This window comes from Folsomia candida, unplaced genomic scaffold (genome assembly GCF_002217175.1).
Source record: "Folsomia candida strain VU population unplaced genomic scaffold, ASM221717v1 Fcan01_Sc002, whole genome shotgun sequence".
Lineage (NCBI taxonomy): Eukaryota > Metazoa > Arthropoda > Collembola > Entomobryomorpha > Isotomidae > Folsomia > Folsomia candida.
In genome coordinates, this window is record NW_019091194.1 from 105,730 (window position 1) to 121,501 (window position 15,772).

The window sequence follows — 15,772 nt, forward strand, 5'->3', positions numbered from 1 at the left end:
TAAAATTTTCTGCTTTGATTGCACCAGCACTTTCCAGCGTGACTTGCGTACGTACGTATTTATTATCTTCCTCTCGTGGCTATAAGATACATAATTAAGTAGATAGATAAGTAGTTAAGTGATAAGGCGTTTTGTTATGAAAAAAAATTCTGGTCATAAATTTGTTAAAGAAAGTTGTTAAAGGAAATAAGTAATACCAAACATAGTTAATATGGTATGTGCATTAAAATTAAACCCTTTTTTTGGATAGGTTTCTTATGCAGAATTTGATTTAATTGTAAAATACCGACCATAAAATCTTGATTGGGAACATATTTACATATGCATTTATATAAAGCACATGTGAACTCGTTAAGTAAGTTGCTTTCCGTTTTTTTTGAAAATTTCTTGAAAAACTGTGGAATTGTGGGTAATAAGAAATTAGAAAAAGTATTTAATCGTGCCGAAAAACGAAGGTAAGTAGTTTTTTAAAATTGCATACAAAAGTATCGTATGAGCATCCTTATAAAAAATTGATTTCGATATTTTCCCAAATAATTAATTATTTTGAAAATTCTGAGCTAACTGCTGAAATTCGCAATTTTCTAAAGCTGTATAATTTTCCGTAACACTTATTCACAAATAATAGTCGATTTATTTTTTAAAGCGACAATATATGTATATGAACTTATGTAAATATGTATGCTAATCTAGATAAGTACTATTAGATAATCTACATCATACATACATGACTTTAAAAATAGTGTGTGTCTCTAATTTAGGTCATTTTTCCTTGAAACTTTTTTGATAGTCAGATTGATTTAATTGCACAAAATTTTACGCAGAATAACTTTTTTTACTACTATTTTTAGATTAATTAAAAATTACATAATATTTGATATGTCATTTGAATAATATTTAAATATTTAATAGTAGCTGTTAAGCGATTGCCTATCGACATTTGAATCAACTGTACTGTGTGTTGTTGTTCTTATTGTGATTGTTGTGTGTGATGGATTGCTTGGTTGGAACAGTGGCCGCGGAAGGTGTGGGGACATTAAAGTTGTAGGATAGGGGAGGGATGGGTTCATATAAGATGGGAGATGATGCGGACATCGAACCGTGGGGACAACATTGTCACTTTATCCCCACCCACGCTTGCGCGGCCACTGCGTTTAAAATTTTGCTTTTGGTCAACCATGTCTATCTTTTTTATACAATTTTTTCTTTCTCCGCTACGATTTTTGACAATTTTACTTTCCACCAAATTCTACTTTATAAGCTCAACCTGTCCGAATGTGAACGACACGAACGCGTGTATTTTTTTTGTAATTATGTAAATTAGCTATTTTGCGATAATAATGAAACGGCACAAGCTATAGTACCGCACTTGTCATAACCGCAGAATGAGCAAATGTATGTAAAATTCGTAATAAACGTGTTTCTCTGCTATAGTTTCTCTGCTATATATTTATCACTACGCACTTGTTTAATACGCACTAATTATTTAGTTTGCTGCATAGATTTGTATTAATTCAATCCAATCCGGATTCTCGGATTTGATCATGATTGTTTTTTTAACGTGGCTAATTTGAAAGTATTGATAGTTGAAGAAGAAGCATATTTCTTTCTCAGTGACCGCGGAAGGTGTGGCGACATTTGGGGGGAAGGAGGGGTTTGTATAAGATGGGGACATCAAATGACCGGGGGGACATTGTCCCTGTCCCCACACTTTCGCGGCCACTGTGACTTATGTACATATTAGTGGCCGCGGAAGCTGTGGGGACATTCCCATTGTGGGATGGGGGAGGGAGGGGTTTATATAAGATGGGGAGACGATGCGGTCATCGAATAACCACGGGGACCTTGCCCCTCTGTCCCCACACTTCCGCGGGCACTGTTTTTCTCCGCAGAAATTCCTCGCTAGCATGATGCCCTACAAATCCCATGCATTTCACTATGCAAACTATCTTTGAAAATCTTGGCTTCCTACCTGGCTACTAAAACTCATCCACGTTTTTAGATTACATTCCTAGTCATATTTCTGTCCGTGCTAGGTTCCAGAATAGGAAAAAGGATTGTCCTAATTTTTAGAAAGTCGTTTTTTAAAGATGGAAATGGTTGTTCAATTTTGTTTAATTGGCTTTTTTTTCTTTCGTAAAAAGGTACATTTTTGGAAGTTTGAAAAAACTATCAAAGTTTTGCAGCTGTTTTGCGAAGGTAATTTTATAAAATTTTTGAAAGAAAGTTTACAGAAGAAGTTGTGAATTTTATAAGAAAAAGATGTTCAGAAATTACTCGGATGTTTTTTTTTGTTCGTAGGTAGTTGATGAGTGATCACGTAGGAGCTCTAGTCAAAAAAAGACATATCTTTTTTGACAATTAGGCCACTTTTACATTTAACATGCCAAAGATTAGTGTTTAGAATTCAGGGTCACACGTTGCACAGTGCACTGTTTCTTTTGTTGCAAAGTGATATTGACGAATTAATACGTAATATTTACAGCTGCACTTTTCAGAATAGGATCGTTGATAAGGCGTTGATAAGGTTTTTAGTAGTCTGAAAATTAGTCCGTGCTGATAGGTTGAAATTGTTGTTAGTTGTTTGGTATGAATTAGTTCTTTGTGTGCCATGATTCTGGTCAATTAGGTATTTTTTTCTTCGGAATATTAGATGTAGGAGTAGGGGCCTGTTAGATAGTTAAGAATTAATTAATTACACACATAAACACACGCACGTCAATTATGCAAATAACACGTGGTGAATATTTAAATATTATGGGTACCTTCGGTAAGAGCCCTACAAAGCAATAGTCAAGAATTGTCGTCTTTACTGGCCCCACCGTTGGGGTTGCCCATCGGATTATGGGCAACGATCGGCCCTGATGTGGGGACGCCGTTCGTGACCGCGTTCCCATTGGTCGGAGCACCCTCCAACGCACCAGCCGTCTCGCCTCGGTTCGGTTTGTACTGAAAATTACGATATCATAAAAGTAAAAAAAGGTATAGCTTAAAGCATTTTTTTTCATAAAAAATGGCTAAAAATAATGAAATTCATGAATTTTCATAACGCAAGTTTTTCCGGAAATATACGAAACTGGAAATTATGAGATTACAAATGTAATAAAACGTTTAAATGATTTTTTTTATCATACAATATTCCTAAAAATAATGATGGAATTTTCGTGAATTTTCATAACGCATATTTTTCCAACAATATACGAAACTGGAAATTACGATATTATAAATTTAATAAAACGTTTAAATGCATTTTTTTCAAGATAAAATTATTAAAAATATGTAACAAAATAATGCTCAAATTTTCATGAATTTTCATTTTCCGTGCACAACGATGCAATATTCGAATTAAAATGTACACCCACCTCTAATCCGGGGTCGAACTGCATCAGCACGAACACCTGAATTTCAAGTAGAATTATTATTAAAAGGTTCATTCCTATCTGCATACCTTTTCGAACAAATAGTGGGAAAAGTTCGGCCCAGAAGGCTGGGAAAAATTGGGTACGAGCGTCTCACTAATCCTCAGTGGCCGCGGAACAGAGGAGCAATGTCCCCACAGTTATTTGATGTCCCCATCATCTCTCCATGTTATATAAACCACTCCCTCCCCTATCCTACAATCTTAATGTCCCCACATGTCCCCACCGCTTCCGCGGCCACTGCTCCCTAATCCTATAAACTGTCAAGCCCTCAACGAGATGATCAGAAAGTCGGTGCAGTCGTCGTCGTCGTCGTAAATAAAGAATTTTTGTGACAGTATTATCGTTCATTGGGAGAAGAATTCCGTATTTATTGCAGTGTCACCTCATCCCTTTGGAACGGCTGAACTTGATGAAATGCAGTAGCTCTTAAGTGTGTAGTTTTACTTTAGTGTATGTATGTTGTTGTAAATATGTACATGCATCCATCCAATCTGGTTAGGTAAGGACAGGGTTTCGTTTCTTGGTTGTGAGCTACATTTCTTGCAGTGTAAAGGAAGAAATGCAAGAAATGCGAGGTGCAAAAAACTGGGAGAAAGTGCAAGAAATATATGCGCCGTTTAGCCACGCGTCGTATAAAGGATTAGCAGTGGGGCGTAATTTCTTGCACTTTGCATTTCTTGAAGATCAAAATATTTACCTGCAAGAAACCACTTTCTTGCGGTTATTTCATGCAAGATGCGTTTCATTTCTTGCAGGCTTGCTATATTTTTTTCGCTGCAAAGTAATAAATGCAAGAATTGCTAGGTGCAAGAAACTGGGAGAAAGTGCGAAAAGCTGTGAGAAAGTGCAAGAAACTGGGAGAAAACGCAATAAACTGGGAGAAAGTTCAACAAACTGGGTGAAAGTCCAAGAAACTGGGAGAAAGTACACGAAATATGCGCCATCCAGCCACGCGCCGTATGAAGTATAACGGCGGAACCTAGTTTCTTCCGCAAAAAAAACACTTTCTCCCCGTTATTTCTTGCACCTACACCCGAAACCCTGGTCATGCATGTACACAAGCTGCCCTTGGATCGAGATGAAAAATTGCTCCATCCCGATATAAAATACACGTACCTACATCCTAAAAGCTGTAAATGCTTGTAGTAAATTTTAAAAATGTTGATAAACAACTTTTACTGCTCGAGACGAAAAAAATGTACAATTTAATCTGAGCATGGAGTCCATATGTACATGCCAAATTATGAGATATGAAAATTTATCACACATTTAGACTAAATTATGACATTTTAAACAATATTTACAAACTTTTTTTTTCAAGTTGCTCCTGCTTTAACGACCGACCGACTTTTAGAGACGAATGCAATGGCAATAACCGAGTTAAATCCGGTAAAAGAGACATACATATGACCAATTGGTCTGCACTTTCTGCCAGAATTTTGGTTGGTGCAAATATTTCCAAATTTCGACACGTACTCACTTTTGTAGGGGTGTCATGTAATGTAGGACATTCGCAATTTATGAGACTGCTTTCTCCTCGTGGAATTACCACGGAAAAGATTTGCATGTGGTGTAAATAGGCATGTGTGTGTAATCCCTACAACTTTATCCTTATTCATGTCATCAGTGGCCGCGGAAGTGGGGGGACGGGACAATGTCCCCACGGTTGTTCGATGTCCACTTGTTATATAAATCCCTCCCTCCCCTATCCTACAATGTCCCCACATGTCCCCACGGCTTCTGCGGCCACTGCATGCCATGTACATAAACTTGTAAAGATCACTTTGCTTTGCATCCAACTTTTCATGAATTATGCATTATGTCTGCAAAAATGAAATGTCCACAAAAATACAAGCTTCTCTCTCTCCTGCACGTTGCATACTATTTTTACGTTGTACTATTACTATTATTATAGGGTGACACCCTATTATGTGAAAACTTTGTCCGTCCGTCTGTCTGTCTCTCCGTCCGTCAGCAAGATCGAGATCGATTTGTGGCATAATGCATACGACCCCAGGGGGAGGATCGTATCAGCTTTTGGGGTCAATTTGACCCCCCTTCGAGGGGGTTGTGGTTATAAGCTTTATTTGGGAAATTAAGTACTGTTCTGGTTTCACCGTATCGTTACATTTGGTTTGTCATATAGTTTATTATTATGTATGCAATCGTTGCCGGTGGCTTGGCTTTGGCTTGTGCGTCAACTGTTGTAAATCATTAATCAGAAAGAGAGAGGGAAGGATGTAAAATTGATATTTTAGCAACTGCGTTGTAGCCCGGTGACAGTGACAAAGTAAAACATCTCGCGGAACAGACCATGACCTTACGTTTACGTTAACTAGCCAGCCAACCATCTCATTATTATCACATCTTTCTGGGGGCAATATATTTACATATGTAACACTATTAAATTGAAACATCAAACGCTTACCTGATCTGAGCTAAGTATGCTGAAATAAGTAACGTTACAAATTTAATTTACGCATAATTATCATAAAGTGGATTGAATTAATAATGAGTCCAGAGTATGAAATGTATTGTCAGCCTGGATTTCGTACCCGAAACTATGAAAACGTTACTACAAAAACTACTTACCTAAAGTCGTCGGGTGGATTTGTAATCACATATCGTTTCGATGGAGCTTCTGGATTTGCAGATGTATCCCGGAACCTGGAAAATACAGAAATTTAGTAAATTCCAAGTTTTCATTGATCTGCCTTTCTCTTTATTTGATACACTAGAGCACATCTTTGTTTTAATTTCAATCTACACACCACAGATAGGAAGAGAATTAGTAGTAATTTATATGTATCAATGAAAATTACTGAAAAAGGGAACAATTCAGGTGAAAGAAAGGATTGGAAATTATGAAAAACAGAGAAATCTGAGATTCTTGCAGATTTTTTTCAGTGGAAAAAATTCAATTCACATTAACCGATGTGCTCTCGTATAATAAAAATGGAGAGTGGAGATGGCTTATCATCGTATTTATCATGATAACTATCCCACATCTCTCCGGTAAAACTTGTTAGTGAGATAAGTAGGAAGAAAAAATGGGTATTTTTATTTACATTGGCAGTAACCTGTGTGTCGATAGCAGCAGAACATGTAAGAAGGAAGAAGAAAACATATTTGCATGGATTAGAATAAGTGGTTCGGAATTTTTGCTAAATTTCTACAAAATTTTTATATAGGGAAGCAACCCATGGTTAATAATAAACACTGAAAAACGCTAAAAATTAGCAACGTACCGGTACAAGCCAATGCACAGCATGCCATATTGTCGCAACGCGGCGGCGAATAATTCGCCATATTTGCCATTCTCGTACTGGGATAAAGGACCATCAAAAAGACCAATTTGGCCGACACGACATCTGCAATTTTTTAGCATTCTTTTAGCTTATCGGTCCTCCGAATTTACATATTTATTGCAGAAAAATACTTACCTGTCTCTATGCGCCAAAGTTTCCGGTGTGCTGTAGCCCCCTGTTTTTTTAGAGAAATTTTTAGTATGCAACTTTCTTAATGAATTTTTATAGTACAAAATTTGAATTTTTATGAAAAAAATTTACCACGAAGTCCGGCTCCCTCCGCTAAAATCAGTTCCAGTTCGGGCGTTGCTCCTCCCGTTATCAGGGATCGAATCAGGGTGAGTGCGTTTTGATTAAAGTATGTCTGCGAATTTAGAAATAAATAAATTTGTTCAAAAATTGATTCTCAAAAAAATTATGAAATTATCAAAATATTTTGATTGTTTCCACTCACAGTAGACATTAGAGAGTCCAAGACCGAAACGGCGAAAGCAGTACCACAGGCTAAAATTTAGATTTTTTAATAAATTAATACTTATTTTTGGCGTACTTTATATATTTAACTAATCTCAAATTACCAAAAGGCTGAGTTAAATATAATTCTGTGTCTGGATCGTCGTCGTCATCTTGATCCAAAAACTGATAAATAATGAAATTTTGTTAGTAATTGGACATCGTAAAGGGGACAATGTCTACATAGTGTGGGTTCGATTTCTGTTTTATTCCCGGAAAACGAGGGGAATCAAATCCCGAAAAATTCCCACGGCCCGTAAAAAACGGACCCTAAAAATCCTCGAAAATTTCCGTCAACTTTAAAAATTTCCGAAAACGTTCAAAATTTTCCCTCCGGCAAACGCGTTTACACCACAAATCGAACCCACGGTACATCTCAGCATTTATTTGGCATTACCTGGACGTTGCTGTCATTAACAAGCTCTGGAAAAGGGGACATTTTATTACACGTATGGAAAACAAGGATAAGTTGCATAAGAATAATTAGGATATGAAACGGACCAGTGATCATGGGGACATTTGACCCATACACGGATCCCCTTCGTTGGAGAACAATGGGACTTCCGAGCGGGCTAGATCGTTCGGTCCCCCCAGTGCTCGACGCTTTGCTCATGACCCCAATCGTGTCATCGAATGTCATAGCTTTTTTGGAGGATAAGACAATTAGTTAAGTCCAAATTTAAGAAATAAAATTAATCAGTGGCCGCGGAAGCCGTGGGGACATTAACATTGTAGGATAGGGGAGGGACGGGTTTGTGTAACATGGGAAGATGATGGGGACATCGAACAACCGTGGGGACATTGTCCCTCTGTCCGCGGCCACTGATTTGATACTTGAACATAATTACCCTTAATGTTGAGAGAAGCTAAAATAGCTGAAATATAAAGGTAAATATTCATTAGTCATTTTTCATCGTTATTTTTTAACGGTAGTCCATTTAGCTACTTACCTTCTTTATCTGCTAGGGTGGGGTCATCATTCGACGGCACTTTGGCAGATAAAATCACACACCTTGACAAAAACAATTAAGGAAAAATCACATTTACATAAAGAAACTCATTCATTATCAAATGAAATTTTAAATACACACATGTCACACAAGTTGACGTTCACTGCTCGCAAATCTGCACGGCTTAGTGGCGATCCCTGCGGAAAAAGAGATGCAGAAATTTAGGAATTATCTAAATCTCTATGATAAATCATTAATCAATTTGGCAAAATTGCACATAATTGGCAAGTTTAACAACTAATTCTTAAGTTCTACATATGCAAATATTCAGCATTTTGCACGTAAATAAATGAAAAAAGTTGCAAATTTAAAAAATTTGTGTCAATTTGACGACGTAAAAATAATTTTTTGATAATTTAAGTTACTAAACGGAAAACAGATTCGTCAATCATCATACAAAATTCAATTAATAATTTTAATTTTAAGGAATCAAAGTCTTACATTTAGAATGGAAATCTTTGGTAAATTTTGTAGCATTTTCCACTCTCTTCTGATGTAATCCAGAGAACCCACGATAACCACGTGCTTCAATTCGTGGTAATGGAAATTCGAAGCTCTGTAAATTACACACATTATTTATTATGAATTTTAATTAATTAATAATCGAAATAAACCACAACAATTTCTTACCGCAAAGGCATCACAAGATTTCTTAAACCGATCAAGGGAGAATCTGCGAGATGAGAATATACATCATAATTTTGCAAATTGTGCCAAAAATAATATAATGCCAAATAAGCAAGATTTGTGTATTTGATTAATTACCTGGATCGGCAAAGAGACAAACGACCACGTGCCCATTAAGGACAGTCATGGCGGCTTGGTTCCGGTCTAGAATACATTCCTCAATATTTCTCGAGGGGCACCAGTGAAACCTTAATATGCAAATTAATCAATAAATAATTGGGTATTATTAGAGTGAAAATATTTATTTATGTCCATACATTCCCGTCGAGTCGTATTTCATTTCGGTTTTTTCGAAATCAAAGTCTTTCGCTTGGTCGTCCGCAATGCCGACTTGCATTTGGTTCGCGGTCGCATTTCCGACGCCATTTCCGGGTGCTTGCGTTCTACTCGTGGGCCTAGAAAAGGGATAACTTTGTTTTAACCGAGTGTACAGATTTATTTAACAAGCAATGATTCATTAATATTAATATTAATTAGTTGCATTAATTAATTAATAAATGTTAATTTAACACATATTATTTACATGAGTTTCTTGACTTCGTAAGAGAGGTGATATCCGGCCAGGGCGTCCTCCACCTCGGGAACTCTGTCAAAACAGGGAGTCGTCATGCCGTTTTTAGTTTGCCAAACATTAAGGATTACAGCACAAATATTTATTAAGGGGATTTTAGTAGTTGGTATTAAACCGAAATGGAAAATTATCCTCTCTGAGCGTACTCACAACAACGTCTTATTTAACATCCAGCTCATTTAGCAAAATTGCGAAATTTGTGTGGTAGGGGATTCGTAAAATAAGATGATTTTGCAAATCTGTAAAAACAGTTCTGTCTTCCTATTTCAATTTGGTTTCAATGGATTTGCAATTTCTAAAGCATTTAAGGGTACTTGAGTTTGCGAAATAAGCTTGCGAAATATATGCAGAAACATGTAAAGATGTTGAAACATGCCCACATCCTGGAAAAAAATCATATCGTTTTTCGGCAGAAGTTTTGCGAAATCTTGCAAATTACGCAAGTTATGTTGCAAATTTGCGAAGGTTGGCGTGAGTACGCTCTTTCTAAATATCTGTGTACATCACAATAATCATTTAATGGTAATCATTTAGTGGTTGGTAAATAATTAAACCCCGGTATCTCACTAATACCACTTTTCCAGCCAACTTTCTCCTCCACTAATTCAATAAATCCGTGTAATGTGAAGAAGAAAGTAAATATTTGGTTAGCAATAAATCACAATTTTCCCACCCACCTATTCACCGCGTTCGGAGTGTTAAGTTGATTGTCCGTGGAAATCCCATTGTTTGACTTGTTCTTAGGAGTTTTTCCGCCGGGAGGGGCGATCGAGTTCAATCTGGGTTTCGGCGTCTGGTTCAGCACTGCTCCGACCCCGGCTGTCAAAGAAAGATCATCGCCCAAATTAATCCCCATTCTTCTCGAGAGAGGAAACATTTATTGCTTGCTAGATATTATTGCGCGCTTTTGATTATTAGCTGGCAGCCAGTGATTGATTTTAAATAAGTAATTAATTGATTGAAGAACTGGAACTGAACATGTTTGGTTAGTTGGTTTGGGTGGGTTTGATTAAGTATCTATGAATTAGTGAGATTGCAAACTAGATAGTATAGGAGGTGAGAGAAAGAGAAAGTTAATAGTTCAAATTGGTGAGTGTGGATAGTGGGGGTGAGGTGAGGTGAGGTGCATTCTTAAGGATTTACAGTATTTTAGTGGTGGTGGTGGTGAAAGTGGTGGTGAAAGTGCACTTACTACTTTATTAGTTAGTGCTGCTAAAATATTATATTTAGTTAATTAGGGAGAGTAAGGATGCGACTAACAGTACAATGGATATGCTAGGCTTGTTCGCGTTCTAATTATTTTGGAAACCTGTTAAATACAAAATTTTAACTTCAAAACTTTGACACGTATGCAAAAAAACAAAAAAGAGATTTTGTACAATTTTAATACAAAAACGGCTCCGTTTTCCAGAGGGAAATCATTATTGAGGACGTTGAAACCATTTATTTGTCAACAATTTTCCACGATTTTTAATTCTAAAGTTTAAAAATCCGTGGTTTTTGCAAATTTTGAACTAGAAATTATTTGTATTTAGAAGATGTTTGGAATTGTACAGGTTGCAAAAAATCTGCAAGCAACACGCCTCGCTTATCCATTGTACGTCACCCATGGATGGACTGACAATTAGGTGATTAAATTGTTATTATTATCCTTCTACTTCTACTACCACATATTAGTTTTTAAATTTTTTATTACGGGTGTGGTGCATCGCCGTGCATAAGTTGTAGAGATCGAGCGTCATCATCAAATCATACACATTACAAACAGTGCGTGGTTGGTGAAAGTGAAAGTAAGTGAAAGTAAGTAAGTAAATGTAATAATTTGTAATTGGTTGGTTGGTGCATTGAGTGGACATTTAGTTTTGGTCAGCGTTACATTCCCATTGCTTTTTTATAGTAGCTCAATACCGTACCTGTCGAGTCAGTCCTGTCGCCCCGGTTGTTATCCTGGCCTGCAAGATAGAGTATGCGATCTGGGATAAATTACAAGCTTCTTGAAATAAAAATGGTTTGCGGTGGTGGTGGTGGTGGTAGCGAGCATTGCTTGAATTTAATCATTAATTACTGGTTAAATATTTGGTTTGTTCACTTTAACTAGTGCTAATAAATGGCATACTAATAAATATTATTCGTTACTGCTGGGCTGGGGTACTAGCTCGGTCGTTATATATTATGTAAAAAAAGATTAATGTAAGCGTGTTAAATGGTGGTAGATACGAATTCTAGTGCTTATTTACATAAGTAAAAAGGGTGTATTTATATATCAAATATTTAAAATCGACTTTCTCATCTATTTAGCTTAATTGTGTGGGTCCGATTTCAGCTTTATTTGCAACAAAAGGGGGAAGAAAATCCCGGAAAGTTCCCACGCCAATAAAAAAAGCTTCTAAAAAAGCTTGAAAATTCCAGGAAAATTTCAAAATTTACTAAAAATGCTCGAAAATTCCCGGAAACTATCCCCCACTTTCCGGCAAACGAGTTTTCACCAGAAATCGAACTCACGCTTAACCGGATAAATCTCGTAGCTTCATGCAAATATTTATGTAATTTGCGCATTCCGTAAATTTTACAGGGCTAATATTAAGGAAATAAATACCTAAAATATGACGACAGTTTAATTATTCGGTTGCAATTGAAATTTGGAAATGCAATCCAATTTGGTCGAACATTACAAAGCCAAACGAACCACTAAGCGATGCACAAACTGTAAAAGAACTGTACGGATGCTACGGTAATAAAACGACATCAATGTAACATTATTATCCCTTTACAGAAACCTATCAGACTGTAATTACTGTTCATCCCATCCAATATTATTAGTCGCAATTTCTTGGAAAATTTTCTGAGAGGTTATTTGGTTGCTAATTGAAAAATAAATAATCTGCCAGGTAACCTTTCAGAATTTTTTGCGACTAATAATACTGGACGAACAGTAGGAACCATTAAAAAGCCCAATTTTCCACAGATTACTGCATAATTAAAATCTCAATAAGACTACACGTGCATTACAAGAAACCACATTAACAAAAGCCTAAAATTTGCTACGACAACAATTATCACGAGAGAAGAGAAAGTTTCAACGGAAGCAGAAGCTGAGCAGAGAAAGAGAGATACAAAAAGTATTTTCTTATTCAACGCTCTCAAAACGGTCGGGTCAATCGGTGTGCTAAATAAATAATTATTTTAGTGATGATAGCTGTGTGATAGCAACGGCGGCAGTATTTTTTTGCATGTGGTAGAATTTCTTTCTTCCCTGGATAATTATTTAGAATTGTGTGTAATGGATGGTAAATAGATAAATGGAATTGGGTTTAGATAAGAACAGTGGCCGCGGAAGGGTGTGGACAGAGGGACAATGTCCCCACGGGTATTCGAAATCCCCCTCATCTGCCCATGCTATACAGACCCCTCCCTCTCCCCATCCTACAAATTTATTGTCCCCACATGTCCCCACAGCTTCCGCGGCCACTGACGAGACGTTCCATTTGTTAAGAAATACAATGGCCGCGGAAGCGTGCCGGAAAAGGGACAATATCCCCACGGTTACTTGATCTCCTCATAATCTACCAACCTTCCATATATAAATTCCTCCCTCCCCCCATCCTACAATGTAAATGTCCCCCGATGTCCACACAACTTCCGCAGCCACTGGATAAAAATGTAGCGATATGTGCAATTCTCTCGGTGTGCCTGTGAATGCTAAAAATCGGTGGTGAAAGTTGCTGGATCACTAATAGTTAAGTAAAGAAGTGAGAAAATTGTACTGAAAGGCGGGAGGCTGGGTGAAGAGAAAGTTTTGAGTTGGCTACCTCGGATATGAACGTATTTCGGAATCTCTGGGGGAGTGTACGTAGGATTGAGAGTTGGGTCTCCTACCAACCAAACATATCCAGTTTAGTACCAAACCACACCAATTATCATTACACAATACACAATTATTCACTAATAAACATGTAACTTCGTCACTAAACATGTACATAACTTCACTAAATAAATACACTAATGTGTAGAAAACAAGGTCAAATTATTAGTTCATTAAGTGGTTAACTAATTTATAAGTGACATCACAAAGATGCAGCAGAAGATGCGAAATTACCAAGGTTTCAATCTATTTAATAGTATTTAGTAGTAGGAAAGTTGGGTTAGTTATTATCGGTTGCATCATAATCATCATCATATTTCTTTTTCGGGTTAATTATTACAATACGGTACAATTCGTTCAGTGGCCGCGGAAGCGTGAGGTCTCGGGGACAATGTCCCCACGGTTATTCGATGTCCCCATCATCTGCCCATCTTAAATAAACCTCTCCCATATCCTACACTGGCAATGTCCCAGATGTCCCCACGGCTTCCGCGGCCACTGAATTATTCTCTTTATTGAAGTTGCAAGAATTAAACGATGCACTTTTCTAATTAAAGCTTGTATAAAATCCAACCAACATCCATTCCAAGTTTTTTTAGAGTAAATATTTTCTTGTGGCATTCTTTAACTAGTCAGAGTCGGAAATGATGCAGAGCACAGTACAGAATTATTTTCAGTGTACGAACAACATTGACACGACAACAATGCTTTTTCAACTATGGTTCGTTCAAAAATAATATGCAATAAAAAATCTGAAAAGTTATTTGGCCCATGATTGGTTTCCATGATTTGATTTTGTTTAAAACTTCATTATTTTCCAACTTTCACTTGATGCAAAAGTTGAATAAATATGAATAATTAAACCGTTGTAAATGACAATCAGGAACTGTTTAACATTTTTTGGACTTTTCTACATATTAATTTGGAACGAACATGACTAAATATTAAAGCCGGACAAAAAACAGCAAATATTTACGACACCAAGAAACAAGACAGGCAGGCAAAACACGTTCAACGAGGACAAGGAGACATGGCATCGATGGTGAGGGTGTGGTTTAAGGAGGTGTGGTTAGGGGAAGGACATGTTTTTCATCAATCTCAATCACAATATTCAGGGATCTCACATTAAGTAAAAGAAAAAATACAAAATTTTATTTTCCCAACTCTTCTCGAATGTTGGTTGTTCTTATTTTTATTTTTTGTGAACCAGCCAAAACATATAGATGTGTGAATTTTGAAGTATTTTTTAATTAGTGCTGGTGCAGTTGGGAGTAAGTATAAGCTTCTACAGGGATTTGATACGGTTGTGAGTTAGTAAATATTTATATATATACATAGAGACAGATTGAACTAAAAAAAAGAAGGGGTAAAAGCGTGGGTTCGATTTCTGCTGCTTTCTCCCAGGAAAACGGGGGAATAAAATCCCGGAAAATTCCCACGGACCCTTAAAATGCTCGAAAACTTTCAAAATTTCGAAAAAAAGTTCAAAAATCCCCCCAAACCCGGTTTACCGGCAAACGCGTAATCGAACCCACGGGTGAAAGTTATACGTAATGTGAGTGAGAGAGTGGTGATAGACGGGAGAAAGGAGAGCCAGGACTTACCAGTATTATTATAGTTCGAATAGTCATCGCCTATTCAGGACAAAAACAGAGAAACACATAGAACACGATCAGCGTATAAGAAGTAGGCAATCAATCAACAATGTCAAAGTATAGGTTAAACTGGAAGAAGAAGAAGATGCTAAAATCTCCCAGGACGAGAAGAATACCTTCATCGACTTTCTTTTTAAATGTTGTGTAACAAAAGAATAAATAAATAATACAATATTTTATAATAGAGAGGTTGCGCAAGAGTAATCTAGTGCAAGTATGATTGTAATTTTGACTGTAGATTTATCAGTTGTAATACACTTGGAATCAAAATTACAATCACAATAAAAAATACTCTTACACAACCTCTTACCTCTCTAAAAATTGTAAAAATATTAGAGAGGTTTCGCAAGAGTATTTTGCGATTGTGAGTGTAATTTTGATTGTAGAACATAAATTACAATCACAAAAATTACTATTTCGCAATCTCCTTAATATCATAAAAATAAATGTATTTTTAAAACGACAATATTGCTAAGTAAATTAACATTTAACTCAACAAATAAAATAAAATCCGAGGAGAAACTACATAAATAAATTACATGTACGAACTTATAAAAACGCTATAAATATAATATGCTACACACATCTCGCAAACAAAACATTTCACATTGAGTAAAATAAATAAGTAAACGCTTTTGTAAAATTACTACAAAACCGACTACGAAATACACAGACAAACATTAATGCAACAACGCACAATTAGGTTTTTTGATGGACGATGATTTATCGGGGACCTTGACGGAC

At 36.5% G+C, this 15,772-nt stretch overlaps 1 protein-coding gene across 26 annotated transcripts in view; it reads right to left on the reverse strand.

The window, feature by feature from the left end:
- The window catches only part of LOC110844267 (calcium-activated potassium channel slowpoke), a 65,577-nt gene continuing 49,805 nt past the window's right edge, over positions 1-15,772 (reverse strand). For 8 of the 26 annotated variants that reach the window (XM_035847309.1, XM_035847313.1, XM_035847310.1 and 5 more), the window contains 25 exons: positions 14,978-15,007; positions 13,321-13,383; positions 11,425-11,463; positions 10,189-10,330; positions 9,464-9,526; positions 9,198-9,335; positions 9,019-9,128; positions 8,884-8,926; positions 8,695-8,809; positions 8,335-8,390; positions 8,194-8,255; positions 8,092-8,118; positions 7,745-7,885; positions 7,641-7,666; positions 7,309-7,369; positions 7,185-7,234; positions 6,992-7,094; positions 6,866-6,905; positions 6,671-6,793; positions 6,491-6,502; positions 6,015-6,089; positions 5,851-5,869; positions 3,363-3,398; positions 2,766-2,949; positions 130-2,669 (listed from right to left, as the gene is read on the reverse strand). In XM_035847309.1, the coding sequence (XP_035703202.1) occupies positions 2,794-2,949; positions 3,363-3,398; positions 5,851-5,869; positions 6,015-6,089; positions 6,491-6,502; positions 6,671-6,793; positions 6,866-6,905; positions 6,992-7,094; positions 7,185-7,234; positions 7,309-7,369; positions 7,641-7,666; positions 7,745-7,885; positions 8,092-8,118; positions 8,194-8,255; positions 8,335-8,390; positions 8,695-8,809; positions 8,884-8,926; positions 9,019-9,128; positions 9,198-9,335; positions 9,464-9,526; positions 10,189-10,330; positions 11,425-11,463; positions 13,321-13,383; positions 14,978-15,007 (1,730 nt within the window). In that variant the 3' untranslated portion in view covers positions 130-2,669; positions 2,766-2,793. Of the gene's footprint in view, positions 80-129; positions 2,670-2,765; positions 2,950-3,362; positions 3,399-5,850; positions 5,870-6,014; positions 6,090-6,490; positions 6,503-6,670; positions 6,794-6,865; positions 6,906-6,991; positions 7,095-7,184; positions 7,235-7,308; positions 7,370-7,640; positions 7,667-7,744; positions 7,886-8,091; positions 8,119-8,193; positions 8,256-8,334; positions 8,391-8,694; positions 8,810-8,883; positions 8,927-9,018; positions 9,129-9,197; positions 9,336-9,463; positions 9,527-10,188; positions 10,331-11,424; positions 11,485-13,320; positions 13,384-14,977; positions 15,008-15,772 lie in introns of those variants that run through there. The other 18 variants (XM_035847333.1, XM_035847332.1, XM_035847334.1 and 15 more) reach the window with 8 other exon arrangements.